This window comes from Sminthopsis crassicaudata, chromosome 4 (assembly GCF_048593235.1).
Source record: "Sminthopsis crassicaudata isolate SCR6 chromosome 4, ASM4859323v1, whole genome shotgun sequence".
Classification (NCBI taxonomy): Eukaryota; Metazoa; Chordata; class Mammalia; order Dasyuromorphia; family Dasyuridae; genus Sminthopsis; species Sminthopsis crassicaudata.
Window position 1 is genome coordinate 348,466,784 of NC_133620.1, and position 18,242 is coordinate 348,485,025.

General features: G+C 44.8%; 3 protein-coding genes across 5 annotated transcripts; 2 read left to right on the forward strand and 1 right to left on the reverse strand.

Moving 5' to 3' along the window:
• The first annotated feature begins 1,422 nt into the window (after nucleotides 1–1,422).
• On the forward strand, nucleotides 1,423–5,730 carry SCRN2 (secernin 2). 2 transcript variants are annotated; one of them, XM_074261308.1, is made up of 8 exons: nucleotides 1,423–1,537; nucleotides 2,034–2,210; nucleotides 2,473–2,654; nucleotides 3,542–3,741; nucleotides 3,948–4,163; nucleotides 4,334–4,499; nucleotides 4,638–4,818; nucleotides 5,430–5,730. In XM_074261308.1, exons 2-8 carry the CDS (start codon nucleotides 2,034–2,036, stop codon nucleotides 5,592–5,594), a joined length of 1,287 nt encoding a protein of 428 aa, XP_074117409.1. In that variant the 5' UTR covers nucleotides 1,423–1,537; the 3' UTR covers nucleotides 5,595–5,730. The 2 variants fall into 2 exon arrangements, with proteins under 2 accessions (XP_074117409.1, XP_074117408.1); XM_074261307.1 differs by having other exon boundaries at nucleotides 1,448–1,537; nucleotides 4,334–4,516.
• Nucleotides 5,081–11,011, reverse strand: LRRC46 (leucine rich repeat containing 46). 2 transcript variants are annotated; one of them, XM_074261310.1, is made up of 8 exons: nucleotides 10,536–11,011; nucleotides 10,328–10,427; nucleotides 9,429–9,537; nucleotides 8,020–8,066; nucleotides 7,712–7,821; nucleotides 7,438–7,507; nucleotides 6,921–7,069; nucleotides 5,081–6,311 (listed from the first exon to the last, which is right to left on the reverse strand). In XM_074261310.1, the coding sequence occupies exons 1-8, from the start codon at nucleotides 10,543–10,545 to the stop codon at nucleotides 5,950–5,952; spliced, it is 957 nt and encodes a 318-aa protein (XP_074117411.1). In that variant the 5' UTR covers nucleotides 10,546–11,011; the 3' UTR covers nucleotides 5,081–5,949. The 2 variants fall into 2 exon arrangements, with proteins under 2 accessions (XP_074117411.1, XP_074117410.1); XM_074261309.1 differs by lacking the exon at nucleotides 10,536–11,011 and having other exon boundaries at nucleotides 9,429–9,617; nucleotides 10,328–10,423.
• MRPL10 (mitochondrial ribosomal protein L10) lies at nucleotides 10,968–15,307 on the forward strand. The gene is made up of 5 exons (XM_074261311.1): nucleotides 10,968–11,122; nucleotides 12,888–13,057; nucleotides 13,632–13,796; nucleotides 14,025–14,169; nucleotides 15,011–15,307. Exons 1-5 carry the CDS (start codon nucleotides 11,071–11,073, stop codon nucleotides 15,265–15,267), a joined length of 789 nt encoding a protein of 262 aa, XP_074117412.1. The 5' UTR covers nucleotides 10,968–11,070; the 3' UTR covers nucleotides 15,268–15,307.
• The last annotated feature ends 2,935 nt before the right edge of the window (nucleotides 15,308–18,242 follow it).

Genomic DNA, 18,242 nt, shown 5'->3' on the forward strand with positions numbered 1-18,242 from the left:
ACATCTTTTAAATTCACTTCACCATTTCTATATATCCTTGCTTCCCTACCTTACCTATATGGCCATAATATAAAGAATTTAAAAAAGCAATTCAGCAAAATTATTCATATTTCCTCAATCATTCAATTCATTCAATTAAATCATATCATTGTCCCATACACCATAATCCCCCATCAATGTAAAGAAGGGAGGGAGGAGCAATTTATCATCTCTTTGTCAAAACTAATCTTAATCATTATAATTATACATTTTCCTTATTTCTTTTTCTCTTTTCCCTCCCTCCTCCCTTCCCTACCTTCCCTTCTTTCCTTCCTTCCTCTCTCCCTCCCTTCCTCCCTCCCTCCCCTCCTTCTTTCCTCCCTCCCTCCCTCCCTTCCTCCCTCCCTCCCTCCCTCCCTCCCTCCCTCCCTTCCTCCCTCCCTCCCTCCCTCCCTCCCTCCCTCCCTCCCTCCCTCCCTCCCTCCCTCCCTTCCTTCCTCCCTCCCTCCCTTCCTTCCTTCCTTCCTTCCTTCCTCCCTTCCTTCCTTCCTTCCTTCCTTCCTTCCTTCCTTCCTTCCTTCCTTCCTTCCTTCCTTCCTTCCTTCCTTCCTTCCTTCTTTCCTTTCCTACTTACCTATTTAGCTTTCTTCTATTTATTAAATATCTACTAGGTATTGTGCTAGACACTGTATATACACCAACAAAAACAAAAACAAAAACAAAAAGGAGGAATTGCAGGCAGATATATGTCATAGTGGCTAGAGTACGGGTCTGGAGTTAGACAAGTTCAAATCCTGTCTTGGACACTAGTTGAATGATCGTGGCCAAATCATTTAATCTCTGCTTGACTAAGTTCCTTATATTGTGAAATAGGGATGATAATAGCACCCATTTCTGAGTTGGTGTGAGGATTGAGTGAAATATTTTATAAATGCTTGGCTCACAAGCATTGCACCTACAATACTGGTTTCCTTCCTTCGATAAATTGTTTTTTTGTGTCCCCCCCCCCCCCCCCCGGCTGGGGTTAAGTGACTTACCCAGGGTCACACAGCTAGGAAGTGTTAAGTGTCTGAGACCACATTTGAATTCAGGTCCTCCTGAATTCAGGGTTGATGCTCTATCCACTGCACCACCTACCTGTCCCCTCATTAAGTTTTTAATAGCTAAAAACTAAACTAAGACTCTTGGAGCATCCTGTATAGCAGGAATCTTGAATTCCCGGCTGCTTTCCTGAATCCAGCTCTTTCTTCCAGCCTCAGGATCCTCTAGGAGAAGGCATGGAGGTGCGCTGGAAAAGGAAGCATTCTTCCTCTTTAGGCATCAAATAGGGCGGGGCCGAGTGTCAAATCAGATTGGAGATGGGATTTGACCGGGCGGGACGGGGCGGGGTGGCAGGCTCCTCCAGCCAAGGTGATGTTGGTGCACCTCCTTGTGGACAAGACCGGAACTGCAGTCTGAGAGTCCGATCGGCGGCTCCTCCCCCTTGCCCAGGCATTCCTGGGGCCACAGGCCGAATGTATTGGTGACCAAGACCTGTCCGAGGTTGGAAGACTTGAAGGTACTGGGGGGAAGAGACGGCTGAAGGGGTGTCCTTGAACATGCACTGGAGAGGCAAAAGGGAAACTTTAGTGCGTTATGTATGGGGGTTTCTTTTAGGAATGAGAGAGTGGTGGGTGAGTCGTATCTCCAGGGTGTAGAGTTGAAGTGGGGGGAAGGGAGCCGCGCAGAGGTTTCCAAGAGGGTTGCAGAGACGTGGCCATGCGTGACCACAAGTTTCCATGCGCTCGGTCGGAGGAGAATCGGGCTTCGCTGTGCAACCTGTTTGCTTCCCAGAAAGAGACCATAGGCACGCGGCGGAGACAGAGAGGGTTCTGCCCCCGAGCGTGGGTGCAGTCAGTGCAAGCTGTGCTGGTGGACGGAACGGATAGTCGGGGAACCTGAGCGTGGGGGGGGAGGAGCACCTAGGTCAGCAGTGGAGGACGGGTCAAGGGGAGGCGTCAGCGTCATCGGCGGATCCCCACGAGGGCTCATAGCTCGCACTTCCTGCCCCACAGATGGCATCTTCATCCCAGTCCAATGCCCCCTGCTCCTGCGACTGCTTTGTCTCCCTCCCCCCGGCCTCCGCCCTTCCTGCTGTCATCTTTGCTAAGAACTCAGACCGGCCCCGGGATGAGGTACAGGAGGTGGTATTGGTCCCTTCCCGGACTCATGCCCCAGGGAGCCTGCTCCAGGTGAGTATGGGGTTAGGAGGGAGACCATGCCAGTAGTATAATAGAAAGTCAGGACATGGGTGCAGAACACATCTCTGATACAACCTGTGTTATCTGTGGAACTTTGGGCAAGTAATAATATATATCCAGCCTCAGTTTCCATGTCTGTAAAATGAGGACTAATTGGTCTCCAAAGATGCTTTTCAGTTCAGATCCTAAGTGAGAGAAAGGGAGAAAACCTGAATATATCCAAACCCGCTGACTAGACCTGCTCACTACCCAGTGCACATACATAGAGGTGGATCAAGTGGAGAGAACTTATTCAGTGATCCTGAGCCGACCAGCCTGGCTGTGGGGAGCTGAGATGGGTGCCAATGAACATGGCGTCTGCATTGGCAATGAAGCTGTATGGACCCAAGAGCCAGTGGGTCAAGAAGAGGCCCTTCTTGGCATGGACTTGCTCAGGTGAGGGATCCAGGACACTGTGTGAGACTAAGGCTCTCCCCTCCCCATATAGTGCAGAGAGTTCTTGACTTGGAGCCAGGGGAGGGCCTGGGTTCAAATTCTGCCTTTGATACTAGGTGGGTGATCAGTCATGGACAAGTTACTGATCCTCAGTTTCCAAATCTGAATAAAAGCAAAAGCTACCCAATGTCTTAGAGAGTTTGCAAATGTTTTTATGAATATTATCTTATTTGATTCTTATAACCATATTGGAGAACTATCCCCATTTTTCATAGGAGGATTCTGAAGCAAGTAGGTTAAGTGACTTGCTCACAGTCACACAGCTAATGTCTGAGACAGGATTTGAATTCATATCTAAAAAAAATAAAATTATACCATTAGCTACCTCATAGGATTGTTATAAGAAAATGTGTCTAGAACGTTTTGAAATCAAAACGTACAAAATAAATGTCAGCTGTTCTCTCTCAGGAATGCATAGAGACATGAACAAAGCAGTTCCCTTATCCCCACCAACATTTTGGTTCTTGCCACAAAATGGATTTTGACATAAATATAAGAAGTATACCTTGACTTTCTATATGTTTCTTCCCCATCCAGCTAACAAGAATCTATACATCTGTAGTTAACTAGTTTCCATCCCAGCTGCCTAGGGCTTGTCTATTTCCCACTGGACTAGCTGGTCTCTGAGGGCAGGAACTGCCTTTTTTTTTTTTTTTTTTCCCCTGAAGGTTAGTCTGGTATTTAGCTTATACATTGTAGCCATTTCCTTCAAAGTGATTAATTCCAGTTGTTAGTCTGTGTAAACTCTGGTCTTTTGGTCCTGTCAGTTTTCATTCTACCTGTGGGGTACCCCTAATAACAGCCTCTTGGGCTGCTTTCTTTATTAGGCTAGGATTAGAACGGGGCAGCTCTTCCCAGGAGGCCTTGAAGGTCATCACCAGCTTGCTGGAGCAATATGGGCAGGGGGGCAGCTGTCGGGAGGACCCCATCCCCTTCTGCTACCACAACACCTTTCTGCTGGCTGACCGAAAAGAAGCCTGGGTACTAGAAACAGCTGGGAAGCTTTGGGCTGCCCAGAGGATCCAAGGTGAGTGATCCCTCCCAGCTTTCCTAGCTTCAGGTTCTCCCAAATGAATCAAACAGAAAATTGAACAGTTGGGGTGGGGCTAGGGAGCCAGGAGGAGAAATCATTGAGTGAGCCCAAGGAAGAGGTGACAGAGTGTGGGATGACCAGGGCTTTCCCCAGAGGGGGACCCTAACTCTGACCTCCTCCCCCTTTCTCCAACCCAACAGAGGGTTCCCGGAATATCTCCAATCAACTGAGCATTGGTGCAGACATCACCATGGAACACCCGGAGCTTCGGGCCCATGCCCAGAAACAGGGCTGGTGGGATGGGCAAACTCCCTTTGACTTTGCTCAGGTTTTCTCACTGGTCCATCAACCAGTGCGCATGGAGGCTGCTAAAGCCCGATTCCGTGCTGGTCAGGAACTTCTGAAACAGAATCAAGGTGAACTGATGGAGTCAGAGAGGGTTATGAGGAAGGCACTCACATCTTGAGATCCAAGCTTCTTTGCTCTACGCTCTGGGTAGGGGGAGGGAGCCTCCAATGGAGACACGTGTCCTGGGTTCTCTCAGTGGCACTGGGGGTTTGACTGACCTTACTCTTGGCCTTGACAGGTGGTGTCACAGCTGTGACAATGATGGGCATCCTACGGAATAAGGAGAGTGGCATCTGTATGGATTCTGGAGGCTTCCGCACCACAGCCAGCATGGTGTCTGTCCTGCCCCAGGACCCCTCTCAACCTTGTGTCCATTTCCTCACTGCCACACCAGACCCCTCCAGGTGCCAGCAAGAGGAAGGCAGGCAGACCCAGGAAATTGGAAAGAGGGAATAGACAGGAATGGGAATGCTCATAGAATTTGGGAGAGGGGCGCCAGAATGAAGCCCATCAGCTTACTCATGTCTTCCTCATCCCCCTAGATCAGTGTTCAAACCCTTTGTGTTTGAGGCTGGCATGGCTCAGGTCCCCCAGGTGTTATCTCCTATTTTTGGGGACAAAGATCCTGTCCGTACTCATCCACGCTTTCAGACCCAGGTGGATCGCCGACACCCACTCTACCAGGGGCATCAAGCAGCCCTGGGGCGGACAGAGACTGATCAGGTGAGCAAAGGGAATTAATCTGACAAGTTAGTAAGAACGCTTGAAAGGGAAGGATGCCCTTTTCCTCATTGCTGTGGTTAGGTGGGCCTCTGAAAGGGTGACTAGGCATCCAAAACTGGCTGGGTTTGCTCTTGTGATGATTGATGCTCTATAGCAAAGCTTCCTAAACTGTGGGTCAATTGTGTAACAATGTGGGGAATCCTGAAAAATTTTGCAATAGTAAAAGGCATCAATATTTTTAATGTAAAAATAAGCACATTCATTTCACTCATATGCAAATTTGCTTTTGTCTTTAATGGTAATATGTATACCAAAGATTGTTTTAAAATGATTTATTGTCAACAAATGTTTGATTTATATACTTATTTTATACCTATATATCTGCAATTGCATAAAAATTTATTGGGTGAAAAAAGGGTGACAAATGGAAAAGTTTTAAAAGCCCTACTCTATTTTATCTCAGCATTTCTTGTTTATTTTTTTTCCCCTTCTCTCCCTCTTCATTCTACTTCTACCATATCCTGTACCACCCTGAAGAGCAGGTTCAGGTCTCTTCTTGCCTTCTTTGTATGTTCCATCTTGGGGCTTAATCTCTTGTCTCTTTATGTTAGGAACTTGGATTGCAGCTCCAGAAGAAACAGCAGGATCTGGAGCAAGAAGGACAGGAGGTTCTGAAGAAGATATTGGCTGGGGAAAGAACTCTGTCTTCCCAGCAACTGGCCAGCCTTTTCCAAGCCTTTGTAGAAAAGGAGAGCCAAGCTTATGACCAACTGTAGCCACTCCAATGGAGCCTCTTCCTGGAACCCAGACTTCCTTGTTTATCTGCGGGAGGTTGTGTTTTCTGCAGTCACTCTGGACCTTGATCTGACCTAAAAGTTCTGACTCAATAAACTTGTTTTTCTTTTCCCTGTGCACCAAATTTTAATCCTTGGTCTGATATGGAAGGAGTGGCCAGAGAGGTCACTGAGGTTCCCAGTTTTTAATTTCTCCACTCACTTATATGAAAGGAACATTGGGAACCAGTTATTCTTTATTAGAATGAACTGCAGTCAAGGAATGAGAATTTAAAGACTATCACTCTTATTCCCCATCTTTTATTCCTGTCATAGGATATAAAGAGGCTGTGGCCTTTCACTTCTTGGCTTTGATGTTTGCTATTCTGGTAGTGCCTTGAGCTTTGGCTTGGGGGCTGGTGGTCAGTCTTCCTTTTTTGTCCGTCTGAACAGTGTGGCTTGGCTGCTGGCTGTCTAGTCCATGGGATTTCTTGATAGCAGAAGGTTTCCCAGGGGAAGTGGTAGTGGGCTTGGTCTCAGCTGTATCTTGCTTGGACACTGAGGATGAATTGTGGCTCTTAGATGGAGGGGCCCCTGGCAGCAGTGAAAGATCAGTGATCACAGGCTTCAATGCCATCCTGATTTCATGCTCCATCAGGGTGTTTCTTATTCTCCTGTCCCTGTTTCTGGCCAATTCCTGTTCTAGTTCCTGGAAAAAGCCTGTGGCAGAAGGAAGCACATATCCAGATTCCTGAATTCAGAAAGACAAGGCTGGATCCAGAGCTGTAACTTACTGTTCTATCTGGGACAAATCAATCTCCAGGTAAATAAAAAAGAGTCCCACTTGGTCCTCAGAAGCACACATTGACTTAAACAAGAAGAAACTACCATAAGAATTTCTTCCAATCGATGGAAACTTAAAGTTTAACAGGAAGCCATTTGTTGGATTTACATCCTTTTAAAATTAATTAGACTTGAAGTCTGGTTGCTAAAACTCCATTATTCTACTTTAGATACTGGGGAGGTAGTGTGCTGGAAAGACATTTAAGCTTCCTATTTAAACTTTTCCTCACGAAACTGATGGGGATATAAGACAGATAAGATGGAGGTTTGGTGGCAGAATAAGTCACTCAGTCTGTTTACAACTAAGCCCTGTTATAATTGTAGATTCTATTCTTGAGCCAGCTCAGATTTGCTCTGCTCCTTCTCTCTCTTGCTTGTGGTTATGCTATTGAGGTGACATCATCTTGACATCCCTATTCTGTCATATCCCTATGCCTGTTGTCTGTATAAATTAGGAGAGATATGGGTTTGGGGAAGATCAGTCACCTCGTTCTGCACAAAAGGGGCCACTCAACTCTGGGAACTCATCCTGGGTATCTGTCACTTTGTCCTCCTCCTCCTCCTGGTCCTCCCAACCAGGCACCGTCTCACCATCTAGATCCAGAAGCTGAGGTAAGAACTCTATCACCATTTCCCTACAGGGAGGAAAAGATAACATTGTGTTGGAAAGGTGCATCCTGTATATGCAAGGGCCTTTATCTAAGGAGGTACAGGAAAATAAGAAAAGAAATAGTCCTTTGCTCTGCACCTCAAGGCAAACAATCTAGCTGGATGTGAGGAAGTGAGCTCATAGGATGCTGCATTTGTCTAGTAATCACCACATAGGACCAGGACCAAGCTGGGGGCTATAGAAACAAAGCAGTTATTTTGAGGTAATCTATGCAAGAAAGGACAGGGTTTGGGGATTATTGGGAAACGGTAAAAGAAAAGGGAATGGTCCCTCTATTCTCTATAAAAGCTTGTTTTTTTCTTCTTTAAATCTGGCTCTCTTCCATTTACTTACCTGTAGCCATCCTGCTTGGTACAATCATTCCCAGAAAGATTAAGGATGATGAGGTTCTGGGGAAGCTCAGCTACATGGACAGAAGGGAAAAAATGCAACCAATTAAGACACTTTCCTTCTCACTCTTAGCTTTGCCAAGTACCAAGTTTTTTGCAATTATCTATGACATACCCCTCAATTCCACCCTGCTTTCTTGAAAGCTTTTTAGGGTTTGGGGGAACAATGAACAGGGATGGGGGCTTGGTCCCCCAAGCCAGGATAAGAGGCCTCCTACCTAGTTGCAATGTTGCAATTTTATTGTGGGACAAATCCAGGAGCTGCAGCTGCTGGAGACCATGAAGGTTTTCTACCTGTTGGATCTTGTTTCCTGCCAGAGTTAGGAAGCTAGGAGAGAAAGGAAATAGAAACCCAAGGAGCTACTCAGAATAGCTTATGAAAGGCACAAGACGTGGTTTGGGAAACAGTGGAATGCAGAGAAGTAGAAATTGGAAAAGAAGGGGAAGCCAGGCTACCTGTTCTGAAAACAAGTTCATTACTTTCTTGTAGGTATTCTAACCCAAAGGACTGGACTATATCACTTACCGCAAGCAAGACAGGCAGTCTAAGTTCTCAATTCGCTGGATCTCATTCTGTAATAAGAAATATGAAGGTGAGAATTAAAAAACAAAACAAAACCTAGAATCATTTTCTTCTCTCCTCTAATTCAAATACCTGGAGGAAATCTTCCAACTCTGGGGAAATGGAGAAATAATAATAACAAATCACATTTATATAACATTATGTGGTTAGAAAAACTTGTTTTTTTGTTTTGTTTTGTTTTAACAATATACCTCTCATATAAGGATTACCAGCTTGGAAAGATCTTTCACATTTAGTTCTGGGACCTTCCTAGTGAGATCTCCCACAGCTTCCTATCTACTACAGCTGTCATATTCAGGGCTGGTTGGATCTCATATGCAGGGCAAACCCCATGAACATCTGTTCTGGTACTAGAATCAGAATGTAGGAGACAGGCCAGACCAAGGAGAGATAGGAAAATTGGAATGGCACTGTTATTGCATAATAAGCACCCAATTATTTTTGATCCGAAGAAAAGGTCAAGGAACGAGTATTACTCAACATATAGGAGAGAAGATGAATGGGGCCATGGGGAAGCAGTCTCTAAGTCTCTAAGAAAAGAGGCTAAGCTGTTATGGAAAATAAGAAATTTGGGCTAGATATCAGAAAGAACTGCTTGAGGAGGAGGGCATGTCACTGATATGGCCTAGTATGGAGGGCACCTCTCCTTTTTGGGTCTTAGCTGAGATTATTTGAATAAAGTCCTTTCTCAAGGCAGAAGATTTGACAGAATGCATTTACAAAATCATAGACTAGGTAGGGACTTTAATTACTTAGTGAAATTTATACTTGAATCATAAAACAACAATCTGGACAGATGGCCTCTACTTAAAGACTTTCAGTGATAGGGAGGTCACTATATCACGAGTCAGCTCATTTTTTGGCTGCTCCTCTATCAAGATAGGGTACTAAGTATCAGAAAATTTTTCTTCCTAATGGTACTATACAGGTCATTCAAGTACAACTTCCTTTTACAGATAGAAGAATTCAAGCTCAGAGAGGAAAGTGACTTGTGTAGGTTAATAAAGGTAGTAATGGCAGAGGCAGATTTTGAACACAGGTTCACTTTCTGCTGTGGCACCCTTCTTTGTTCTCACTGAGGATGAATACTAGCATACTTCTATATCTTCTCTTCCCAATAGCAAAACTGGAATACACACCCAGTTCTTTAAATAATTATTATATATCTCATCCTCTTGGTCATCCCCCTCTGGGTATACCCCTTTTGTCTGTATTTTCTTCAGATATAACCCCAAGAACTGAATACAACATTTTAAATGTGGTCTGACCAGGCTCCTGTAGAAGTTGGAGCTTTGGGGGGGCCTTTCTTAACTAAAGTTCCACAGTCCCCTACGGTGGTAGAGAAAACTCACCTCTTGGAGGTAGAGGCTGTGAAGGGCTTGGAGAGACTCCAGGTTTCCAATATAGCCAATGCCCTCTCGATCTAGCCGAACAGTCTGTAGCATAGCAAGAGCCTGAGGCCTGGTAAGAGAGGCAGCCGTGGAGAAGTAATCGACCCACACCGTCAGTTTCTCAGGGCATTTCCAAAGAAGGAAGCAGTGCTGAAGGATTTCAATTAGCTCTCAGCAAGAATGTCCTAATGTTTGTATTAAGGGCTGCAGACCCTGATCCAGGCTGGACTCAGGTTCCGGAGTAATAGAAATTGCAATGGGAGAGGGATTCCAGTGGATCCTCAAGAAGGATTGTGAAATTGACAAGAAGAGAAATAAATGGGGCAGCTACATGGTGTAGTGGTTAGAGCACCAGCCTTGAAGCCAAGAGGACCTGAGTTCAAATCTGGTCTTAGACACTTAACACTTCCTAGCTATGTGACCCTGTGCAAGTTACTTAACCCCAATTGCCTCAGCAAAAAAAAAAAAAAAAAAAAAAAAAAAAAAAAAAAAAAAAGCAGCAATACAAGTTTTCTTTTCTTTCTTTCTTTTTTTCAAAGAAATAAACAAGACCCTAAGTCTCGTTGACATGATTTCTGTAGGGAAACTGCCATACCCTATATATATATATATATATATATATATATATATATATATATATATATATATATATATATATATATATATATATATATATATTTTTTTTTTTTTTTTTTTTTACAACTCTTTTTCAAATGCCCAATCTCAGCAGGATTTTTTGTGGAGAGGAATAGAGAAGGGAATGGTGAAGAAAGGGACTGGTAAAGAATAAAGTTTAGGAGTTTTGGCTGGGACAGGACAAGGAGCCCTTGGATTCACCTTCTAACCTATTAAATACTCACGTCACCTCTGCAGGATCCTCCTCTTTTGTGAAAGCCAAGTTCCTCTTGGCAATGAGGGCATCAGAGATGCAGATACCCACAGGGCTCTGAGCGGGAGCAGCTAAAAAGAAAAGAGAGCTCAGTCACACCTTTCCTAGAAGAGAATTAGCTGATGACGCTCAGTGGTCGAGCTGTGGAGGGAAAACCAACAGCACATCTGTCTTATTACCTCCGTGCATGGCTTCCTTTAGCGGGGAGGAGACTGAAGACCGGGGTAGAAGGAGGGAAGGAAGAAAAGGCACCTTAAGAGCCCTTGAGGACACTGGAACCAAGAGTGGGGTGAAGGTGGGGAGAGGGAAGTTCTGATATTTGGAGGAGGGAGGTGGAGTCACCCTTTTTGCAATGGGGAGGAAGTAGGGAGCCAGGAGTGGAGAACCAATGAGCAGAGGGTTAAAGGGGATATAAAGAGGAGATCGGGAAGCCCCGATATAGCAGACTGCCACCCGGAGGTGCTGCAATGAAGGTTGGGGCTGTTCTCCGCACTGGATCCCGTTGCTAGGAAACGAGGATGCTTTGATCTGCGCATGCGCCAATGTGAGCTCCAGAAAGCGGGGCGGGACGAAGGAAAGGAGAGGAAAGGAGTTAGGAAGGTTGCCGCAGACTCCGCCCCTGTGCGGCGCTACAGCTTCCGGTTTTGAGCTCGGAGCCCCATAATCCTTTGTTCTTTCTGTCTCCTACCGGGACCCGTACGGCGGCCGGTGAAGATGGCGGCGGCCGTGGTTGGAATCCTGGGCCGCCGGCTCCAGCCCCGAGCTGGTAAGAAGTGGGAAGCATCTCCATGGAGACTCTGGTCCTCTAACCAAGAACCTCGAGGGCCGGGCTTCCTTGCCCTTCTAAATGACTTCCGGACCCAGATTTCCCCTAGCTGGCTTTAGTGACCCCTGACCTCAGCAGATCTCCTGGTGTGTCCCCCAGCCTCTTCCTCTGAGGATTACTTGTGTGCACTCCCAGCGAGGCTAACCTCAGCCCTACGGGACGAGGGAGCTGCCAAATATCAACATCCTTGTATGAGATTTAAAGCCCTTCACAACGTGGCCCATCCATCTTTCCAGAATTATACATATTCAGCCCTCCTGGCCTTCCCGCCATACGCGTACATCCCATTTTCCACCCCTACGCCTTTAAACTGGCTGTTCCTCCTGCCAGTAATGCATTCCCGCTCACGTCGGTTGCTTATATCTCCAGCTTCTTTCAAGACTGACCTCGGGTCCCCTTAAGCAGGCTTTTCCTGACCCCCCCATTGATTCAGAGTCTTCCTGCTACCATGTACAGTACTTTGTGTGTTACTTCTTAGCAAATTGTAAGCTTTCAGCGGGCAGGGGCTATTTTTTCTTTTGATCTTTTCTATTCTCTTTGCCCAGCACTTGATACATAGTAACCACTTGTTGAATGCATAGAGTCTGGGGAGTCACCAGCAGTTGTTAATAGGAGAGTGAGGTTGATTCTGACTTTCCTGTAGTATTTTAGCGTGCTGAGGGAGCTTAGAACCTGAGGTGGCAGAAAGCATACGATTTGACATTAACGGGCCTGTATTCGGATAGGACCCTTTGACTGAACAAGGGCCTTGGGCTCCAGTTTCCTCTTGGATGGTTTTTCTTAAGCTCCTTCTGACTTGAAATTTGTCAGTCCTGTGATCTAATTCAGTCTTCTCATTTTGTAAATAAGAAACAACGTGTTATTTACATAACTTCCAAGACCTTAAGGTTATGATCCCTCCTAAGTAGATTATCTTGTTTGAACCAGACTGTAAGGGACTTGATCCATGTATAGATGAAGTAGACTCAGAAAGGCTGTCAGTTAGTTGCCCAGGATCTACACAGTGGATTTGAACTCCAGTCTGCAGGTTCATCCTAACAGTTTTTATTAAAATTTATTGCTTTTCAATTGAACATTTAAAAAATTGATTCCATTCTCCCTTCTAATTGAGCAAATAAAACAAATAGATAAATAAATCCCCCCCCCCCCCAGTTCCTACGTTACCTATATATAAGAATGTATGTTTCTTTCTTTGCTTTCTGTCAAAAGATGAGTGGTATGTTTCATCTTCATTGTTTTGAATTCATTGGTTTTCATCACAGTGGTTAATGTTTAAAGTCTTTCACAGTTGTTTTTCTCTTTAATGTATAAATTATTCTCCTAATTCTTGTACAGTTTGTCTTCCCAGGTTTCCCTGACATTATCCATTCCTGATTTCTCTTCTAGTTCTACTTGTACTATGTTTCCTCTTACCATTGCCTCTCAAGCTCTGGAATAGTAATAATGATTGTGACATTTTTTCCAAAAAAGTTCAAAATACTTTATCCCCTGTTCTTGTTCAAAAATAAAGCTCCAGACAGTAAGTCCTTCAAAGTCACAGAAGAATAATAAGAATAATGAGAGATAGGCTTTGGCCATCTTCAGAACTTTGTAACTGAGAATTGTGATTGTCTCTGTTGGGAAGAAGGGATGGAAGACATTTTAACTCTATGCCTTTTACTCATGGTAAACTGTATCTTACCTGTTTTATCCTCTATCTTGTCAGGTCAGCTGCCCACCATCCAGACTGTTCGCCATGCTTCCAAGGCTGTCACCCGACATGTTCGAGTTATGCACTTTGAGAGACAGAAGCTGATGGCATTGACTCAGTATATCCCCCCAAAACCTGCCATTCCCACTTGTTGTCTGCCCCCTGATCACAAGCCACTCTCAGAGGTAAGAAGCAGCATGAGACTGTTAGAAGAATGCGTGAGATCAAGTTGGCTTTGTGTCCTTGACCAAAGCAGAGGATTAAGGACAGGAGAGTCACTTAGATCACTGCTTTTTAAACTAGATGGCAACTCCATATGGGGTCACATAACTGCATGTAGGGGTTGTGAAATTAAGACTTACTGTCAGTAAATGTTTGATTTGTATACCTGTTTTATATATCTGTATACTTGTAGTAGCATAAAAATTTCTCAGGCAAAAAGGGGTCACAAATGGAAAAAAGTTTAAAAGCACTAAATTAAATCATTGCTTCAGTTTTTTCTACTATGGGAGAGCCTCTAGCACTTTAAAATGAAAAAATGTACTCAGGGTTTCATTGATTCTGAAAGGCAGACTTTTCAGAAAGGTTTACAGAAGTCATTTTCTTCCATGAGATCAGCCATGCTATGCCGTCCGCGCGCGTGTGCATGTGTGTGTGTGTGTGTGTGTGTGTGTGTGCGTGTGCGTGCATGTTTTTTAAGGGGTAAGAGCTAGCAAATACCCAATGCCTGTTCATATTATCTTTCTTCCAAATCTTTAGGAGTCAGGCTTGACCCAACTGCTCAAGAGGGAGGTGATAGAAGTTTTCAGAAAAAACCGAATGATTGCTGTTTGTCAGAATGTGGCCCTGAGTGCTGAGGATAAGCTTCTTGTCAAGCATCAGCTTCGGAAACACAACATCTTTGTGAAAGTCTTTCCCAATTCAGTAAGGAAGGGGCGGGGATCACATGTTGCCCTAATTTCTCCTTCTTGGACTAGAGCAGCAGCATCTTTTTCCTTTCCTCATGTCCTGGGGAAGTGAGAAAAAGACTTAGGCTGATTGTGGTGGCTCCATGTTCCCTTTTCATTTCCCAACTACACACTGACAGGTATTGAATGCTGGGAGTGGGTAATGGGGTATTTCATTCTGTCAATTATGCTCTCTCTACCCCAGATCCTGAGGCCATTCCTGGCAGAATCTAAGTATCAAAATCTGCTTCCTCTCTTTGTTGGCCATAACATGCTGCTGGTGAGCTCAGAACCCAAGGTGAAGGAAATGCTTCGGGTCCTGAGGAGCGTGCCTGTCCTGCCACTACTGGGTGAGAGCCCTAGTTGAGGAAGGGGAGATGAGTTGGGGGCATCATCTCCAGGTAATACACCAGTGACCGAAGGAAATGAGCATCTAGAGAAAGTCCATTAGGTCAAGGGAGAACAGTAGGGAATGTTTTAGTCAAATTATCCAGGTTGCTGCAGTCTTCATAGGATCCTGGATCTGTTGCCCTTCTTAGTAACCTCTATGAGTATTGGAGGGACATACCCCCTAGCCATCAAGGTAGTGGAGCATTGGGACACATATAAGTAAAAATTGTGTATATACACAAATGCTAAGTTATGTAGGATAAATCATAAAAGTTCTTTCTTAGTGATGGGTTGATCAGGACCAGATAGAATTAATAAAGCAAGATTTCCTAGACTAATTGGAGAAGAAGGAAGAATGAGGAGACATGGTCTTCTCAGATCATTAAAACTGTCTAATCAAAGGCTGGGAGTCCAGCTTTAGGGAATATATTGCTAGACCTGGAGAATGTTGTTGAGTCAGATAAGAATGTTTGACCTTAAAGCACTATATAAATAAAGGTAGTTAGGTTCAGGCCTTGAAACTCAGTGCCATCCTCCCTCTCATTTACCCTTATATCCTATCTATAGCCAAGTCTTGGTCTTCCCACCTTTATGGGATCTCTTGTATAAGCCCAGTTTCTGCAAGAGGCCTTTCCTGGTCCTCTAGTTGCTAATGCCTGTCTGTACCTTGTAGCTTGTGGTTATTCTCCTTTATTAGAGTGCATGGTCCTTAAAGGCATGGACTGTTATTTAGTCTCCAGAGTACAGCTTGGTGCTTGGACAGCTAAATATTTTAGTTCTGACATACCCCCTTTCTTTCAGGTGGCTGCATTGATGACACCATCCTCAGCTATCAGGGTTTCCTGAACTACTCCAAACTGCCCTCTCAGTCTTTGATGCAGAGCGAGCTGGTGGGCGGCCTGAGCTTGCTGACGGCTCAGACTCACTCCCTTCTGCAGCATCAGCCCCTTCAGCTGACTGCCTTATTGGAGCAGTACCTCCGACAGCAGCATGGAGAAGGCAGTACAGCGTCTGGCCATGAAGAGCCGGCTTCCCCCGATCTTGTAACAGACACTTAGCTGGGCTGGTCTCAGCTTCCATAAAAGTACTTTGACTCAAGAGCCGTGGATGTTGTCTATATGGGATGGGAACGAATTTGGGGTTGATGATGAAAATGAAAGGGACCAGGGAGGGGCTCCTTGATCCAAGCTCCAGTACCCTGGTATAAAACAAGGCCGGGAAACTGAGGCCTGACTCCTGCTTCTAGCCTTCCTGTCTTGAAATTAATACTACTCATAAATAATTACCAATCACTTTACTCACAGTGTGAAAATATACCTATAAGTACTCCCTCATTTACAAATGAAGAATTGGGCTCTGCAAAATCAAAGAGATCACATCACGGTCACACACAGCTAGTAATTGTTGCAGCCAGCATTGAAACCCAAGTTCTTCTAACTCCAAGTCTAGTACACTTCTCACTGTGCCCAGTCAACTGGGTTCCTTGATCCCAAAGAAACCTGATCTACGTAGAGAACAGTGGGTAATCAGAAGTTTTGTTTGCTCCTTCCATCAGTGCTAGATAAAATATTGTCTCCCACTCCTATCATAGCTGAACTCCTGGAAATAAGAGAGGGGACAAAAAATTAAGGGACCGATGTTTGGAGGGGTGAAGCTGGGAAGGAAATATTGAATGGAGTGCCTTGTGTGCTTTTGGAAGTGAGAGAAAGGAAGAAACTTCTCTGCCTGTGGAAAATTGAGTGCCATAAGAGTTCTTATCCTTTTAGAGTTCCTAATGTGAGAAGAAGAGGTAGGCCACAAATAGAAGTCATGAAGGTAATCCCTGGACTAGGCAAAATGGAAGTGGGGTTGGGCAGGGGAGAATACAAAGCAGCATTTGATTCTAGGCTCAAAGTAATACCCAGTTCCCCATAGCCCAGGACAAGTGAGTCCTTGTCAGCGAGATTCTGTAGCTCCTGGCTTTGAACCAATTTTCTGTAGTGTCCAGTGAAGGACTTTGTACCCTGAGCCACGTGGATTTAGCATAATGCCCCCCAGACTTCTCATGCCAGAAAAATTCTCAATAGCACGGTTCCAGAATGAAATATTAAAATCTGAACTTGGTCCCTCAAGGATTCTTTGACCTGTCCTTGCACTTATGCTCCACCCTGGTGACATAGCAGGTGCTCAGAGTGTCAGCTGGTGCTGGCACTTATGGCCTCCTCATTCAGTCTCCAAGCATCTGGGGAGGGCTAACCTCCAAGGTAGAAGTTCTCAATCTTTTTTTTGTGGTCATGGACCCCTTGGCAGTCTGATGAAGCTTGTGGACCCCTTCTCAGAATATTTACCAATGTATAAAATAAAATGTAGAGAATTACAAAAGGAAACCAATTATGTAGAAATAATTATCAAAATACTAAAATAATTCATAGCCTATGTATTGAAGGGGTAGATTGAGATTGTCTAACCTGTGCTATTTTTTACAGATTTGAGGCTCCCCTCCCACTTCTCCCCTGCTAAAACATTGCTGAAGGGGCACCTCCATTTATACCCCAGAAAAGCTCAGCTTTAGGTTTTTTGAAATACAAATCTGTGTCAACAACAATACTGTATGGGGATGTATTCTGATGGAAGTGGAAATCTTCAACATAAAGAAGATCCAACTCACTTCCAGTTGATCAATGATGGACAGGGGTAGCTGCACCCAGAGAAGAAACACTGGGAGGGGAATGAAAATTGTTAGCACTAATATCTGTCTGCCCAGGTTGCATGTACCTTCGGAATCTAATGTTTACTGTGCAACAAGAAAATGATATTCACACACATGTATTGTATCTAGACTATATTGTAACACATGTAAAATGTATGGTATTGCCTGTCGTCGGGGGGAGGGAATAGAGGGAGGGGGGGTAAACTGGAAAAATGAATACAAGGGATAATATTATAAAATATATATATATAATAAAAAAAAAAAAAGAAATACAAATCTGTGGAGAGTGTCACTTTGAGCTGCTGGCTATCAGTGAATTCTATTTTAGTGTGAATACAATCTTAAAAGTTGGTGATGATTGAGAGATTGAAATGAAGGACATTGGATCCCATTCCCACCACTAAGGGAAAATATTGGGCTGAATGGCATTTGCTCTAACACCAACTCTGTTGTCCTGTCTCCGTGTCAGTTGTACTAATGGGAGGACCTGTGTGTCTCTGGGGGATGCTCTCCGAGTGCCTTACTCATCTTATCCCTCTCCTCATGACTTAGGCAGTATCACCCCCTTTTGTTTTATTGATTCTACTTTATTATTATTTTGAGCCAACCAGAGGTTAAAGGATTTGCCCAGTCTGGTCTGAGGCTGTATTTGAACCAGATCCTCCTGATTCCAGGACTGGTACTCTATCCATTGTCCCCACTAGCTGCCCCTATATCACTCCCTTTTGTTTTATTGATTCTACTTTATTATTATTATTATTTTGAGGCAACCAGGGGGTTAAAGGATTTGCCCGGAGTCTGAGGCTGTATTTGAACCTAGATCTTCCTGATTCCAGGACTGGTACTCTAGCTACTGTCCCCACTGGCCGCCCCTGTATCACCTCCTTTCAGACCGGTTTCAGTTTCATATCGGAGGCCTGCTTCCTGGCTGTTGGCTCCCACCATTAGACTGCACTATTGCCCTGGGAGTGGCAGAGTGCTCCGGGGAAGCTGGCACTGCCATGGGGCCCCACAGAGCAGGGACACCCATCTCTTCAGTTGTCAATTTGACACCAAATCTGTAGTTCATTTTCAGATCTTAAGTGAAGCATTGGTGAATATTGATGTTGAAATAGCACTGGGTACCAGCTTGGGTCAGGTTAATGGCAGATGTCAAGTTGGGTCAAAGCAGCAGCAGTCTGAGTGAGCTAGCTGCCCGAAGGCCCCTCCTTTAACGGCTCCCCGCCTCTCCTGACATTTCTGGAATAGTTCCCAGAGGAGGCAGTGGTGTCCGCTCCCCGCCCCCCCCCCTCACCTCGGGGATGCCAGCTCGGCCCTGAGTCCTCCCAGGAGCGGGGGGGCAGA

What these genes read in the sequence shown, in the direction of transcription:
- SCRN2 (XM_074261308.1), top strand. Translation starts at nt 2,034, where the DNA reads ATGGCATCTTCATCCCAGTCCAATGCCCCCTGCTCCTGCGACTGCTTT. An exon ending in ACTTCTGAAACAGAATCAAG is followed by an intron (nt 4,164 to 4,333) that starts GTGAACTGATGG and finishes TGGCCTTGACAG; the next exon opens with GTGGTGTCACAGCTGTGACA. An exon ending in GGCGGACAGAGACTGATCAG is followed by an intron (nt 4,819 to 5,429) that starts GTGAGCAAAGGG and finishes TCTTTATGTTAG; the next exon opens with GAACTTGGATTGCAGCTCCA.
- LRRC46 (XM_074261310.1), bottom strand. An exon ending in ACAGCCTCTACCTCCAAGAG is followed by an intron (nt 8,067 to 9,428) that starts GTGAGTTTTCTC and finishes TTCTTATTACAG; the next exon opens with AATGAGATCCAGCGAATTGA. An exon ending in AATTGCAACATTGCAACTAG is followed by an intron (nt 7,508 to 7,711) that starts GTAGGAGGCCTC and finishes CTGTCCATGTAG; the next exon opens with CTGAGCTTCCCCAGAACCTC.
- MRPL10 (XM_074261311.1), top strand. Translation starts at nt 11,071, where the DNA reads ATGGCGGCGGCCGTGGTTGGAATCCTGGGCCGCCGGCTCCAGCCCCGA. An exon ending in ATCACAAGCCACTCTCAGAG is followed by an intron (nt 13,058 to 13,631) that starts GTAAGAAGCAGC and finishes CCAAATCTTTAG; the next exon opens with GAGTCAGGCTTGACCCAACT. An exon ending in TGAAAGTCTTTCCCAATTCA is followed by an intron (nt 13,797 to 14,024) that starts GTAAGGAAGGGG and finishes TCTCTACCCCAG; the next exon opens with ATCCTGAGGCCATTCCTGGC.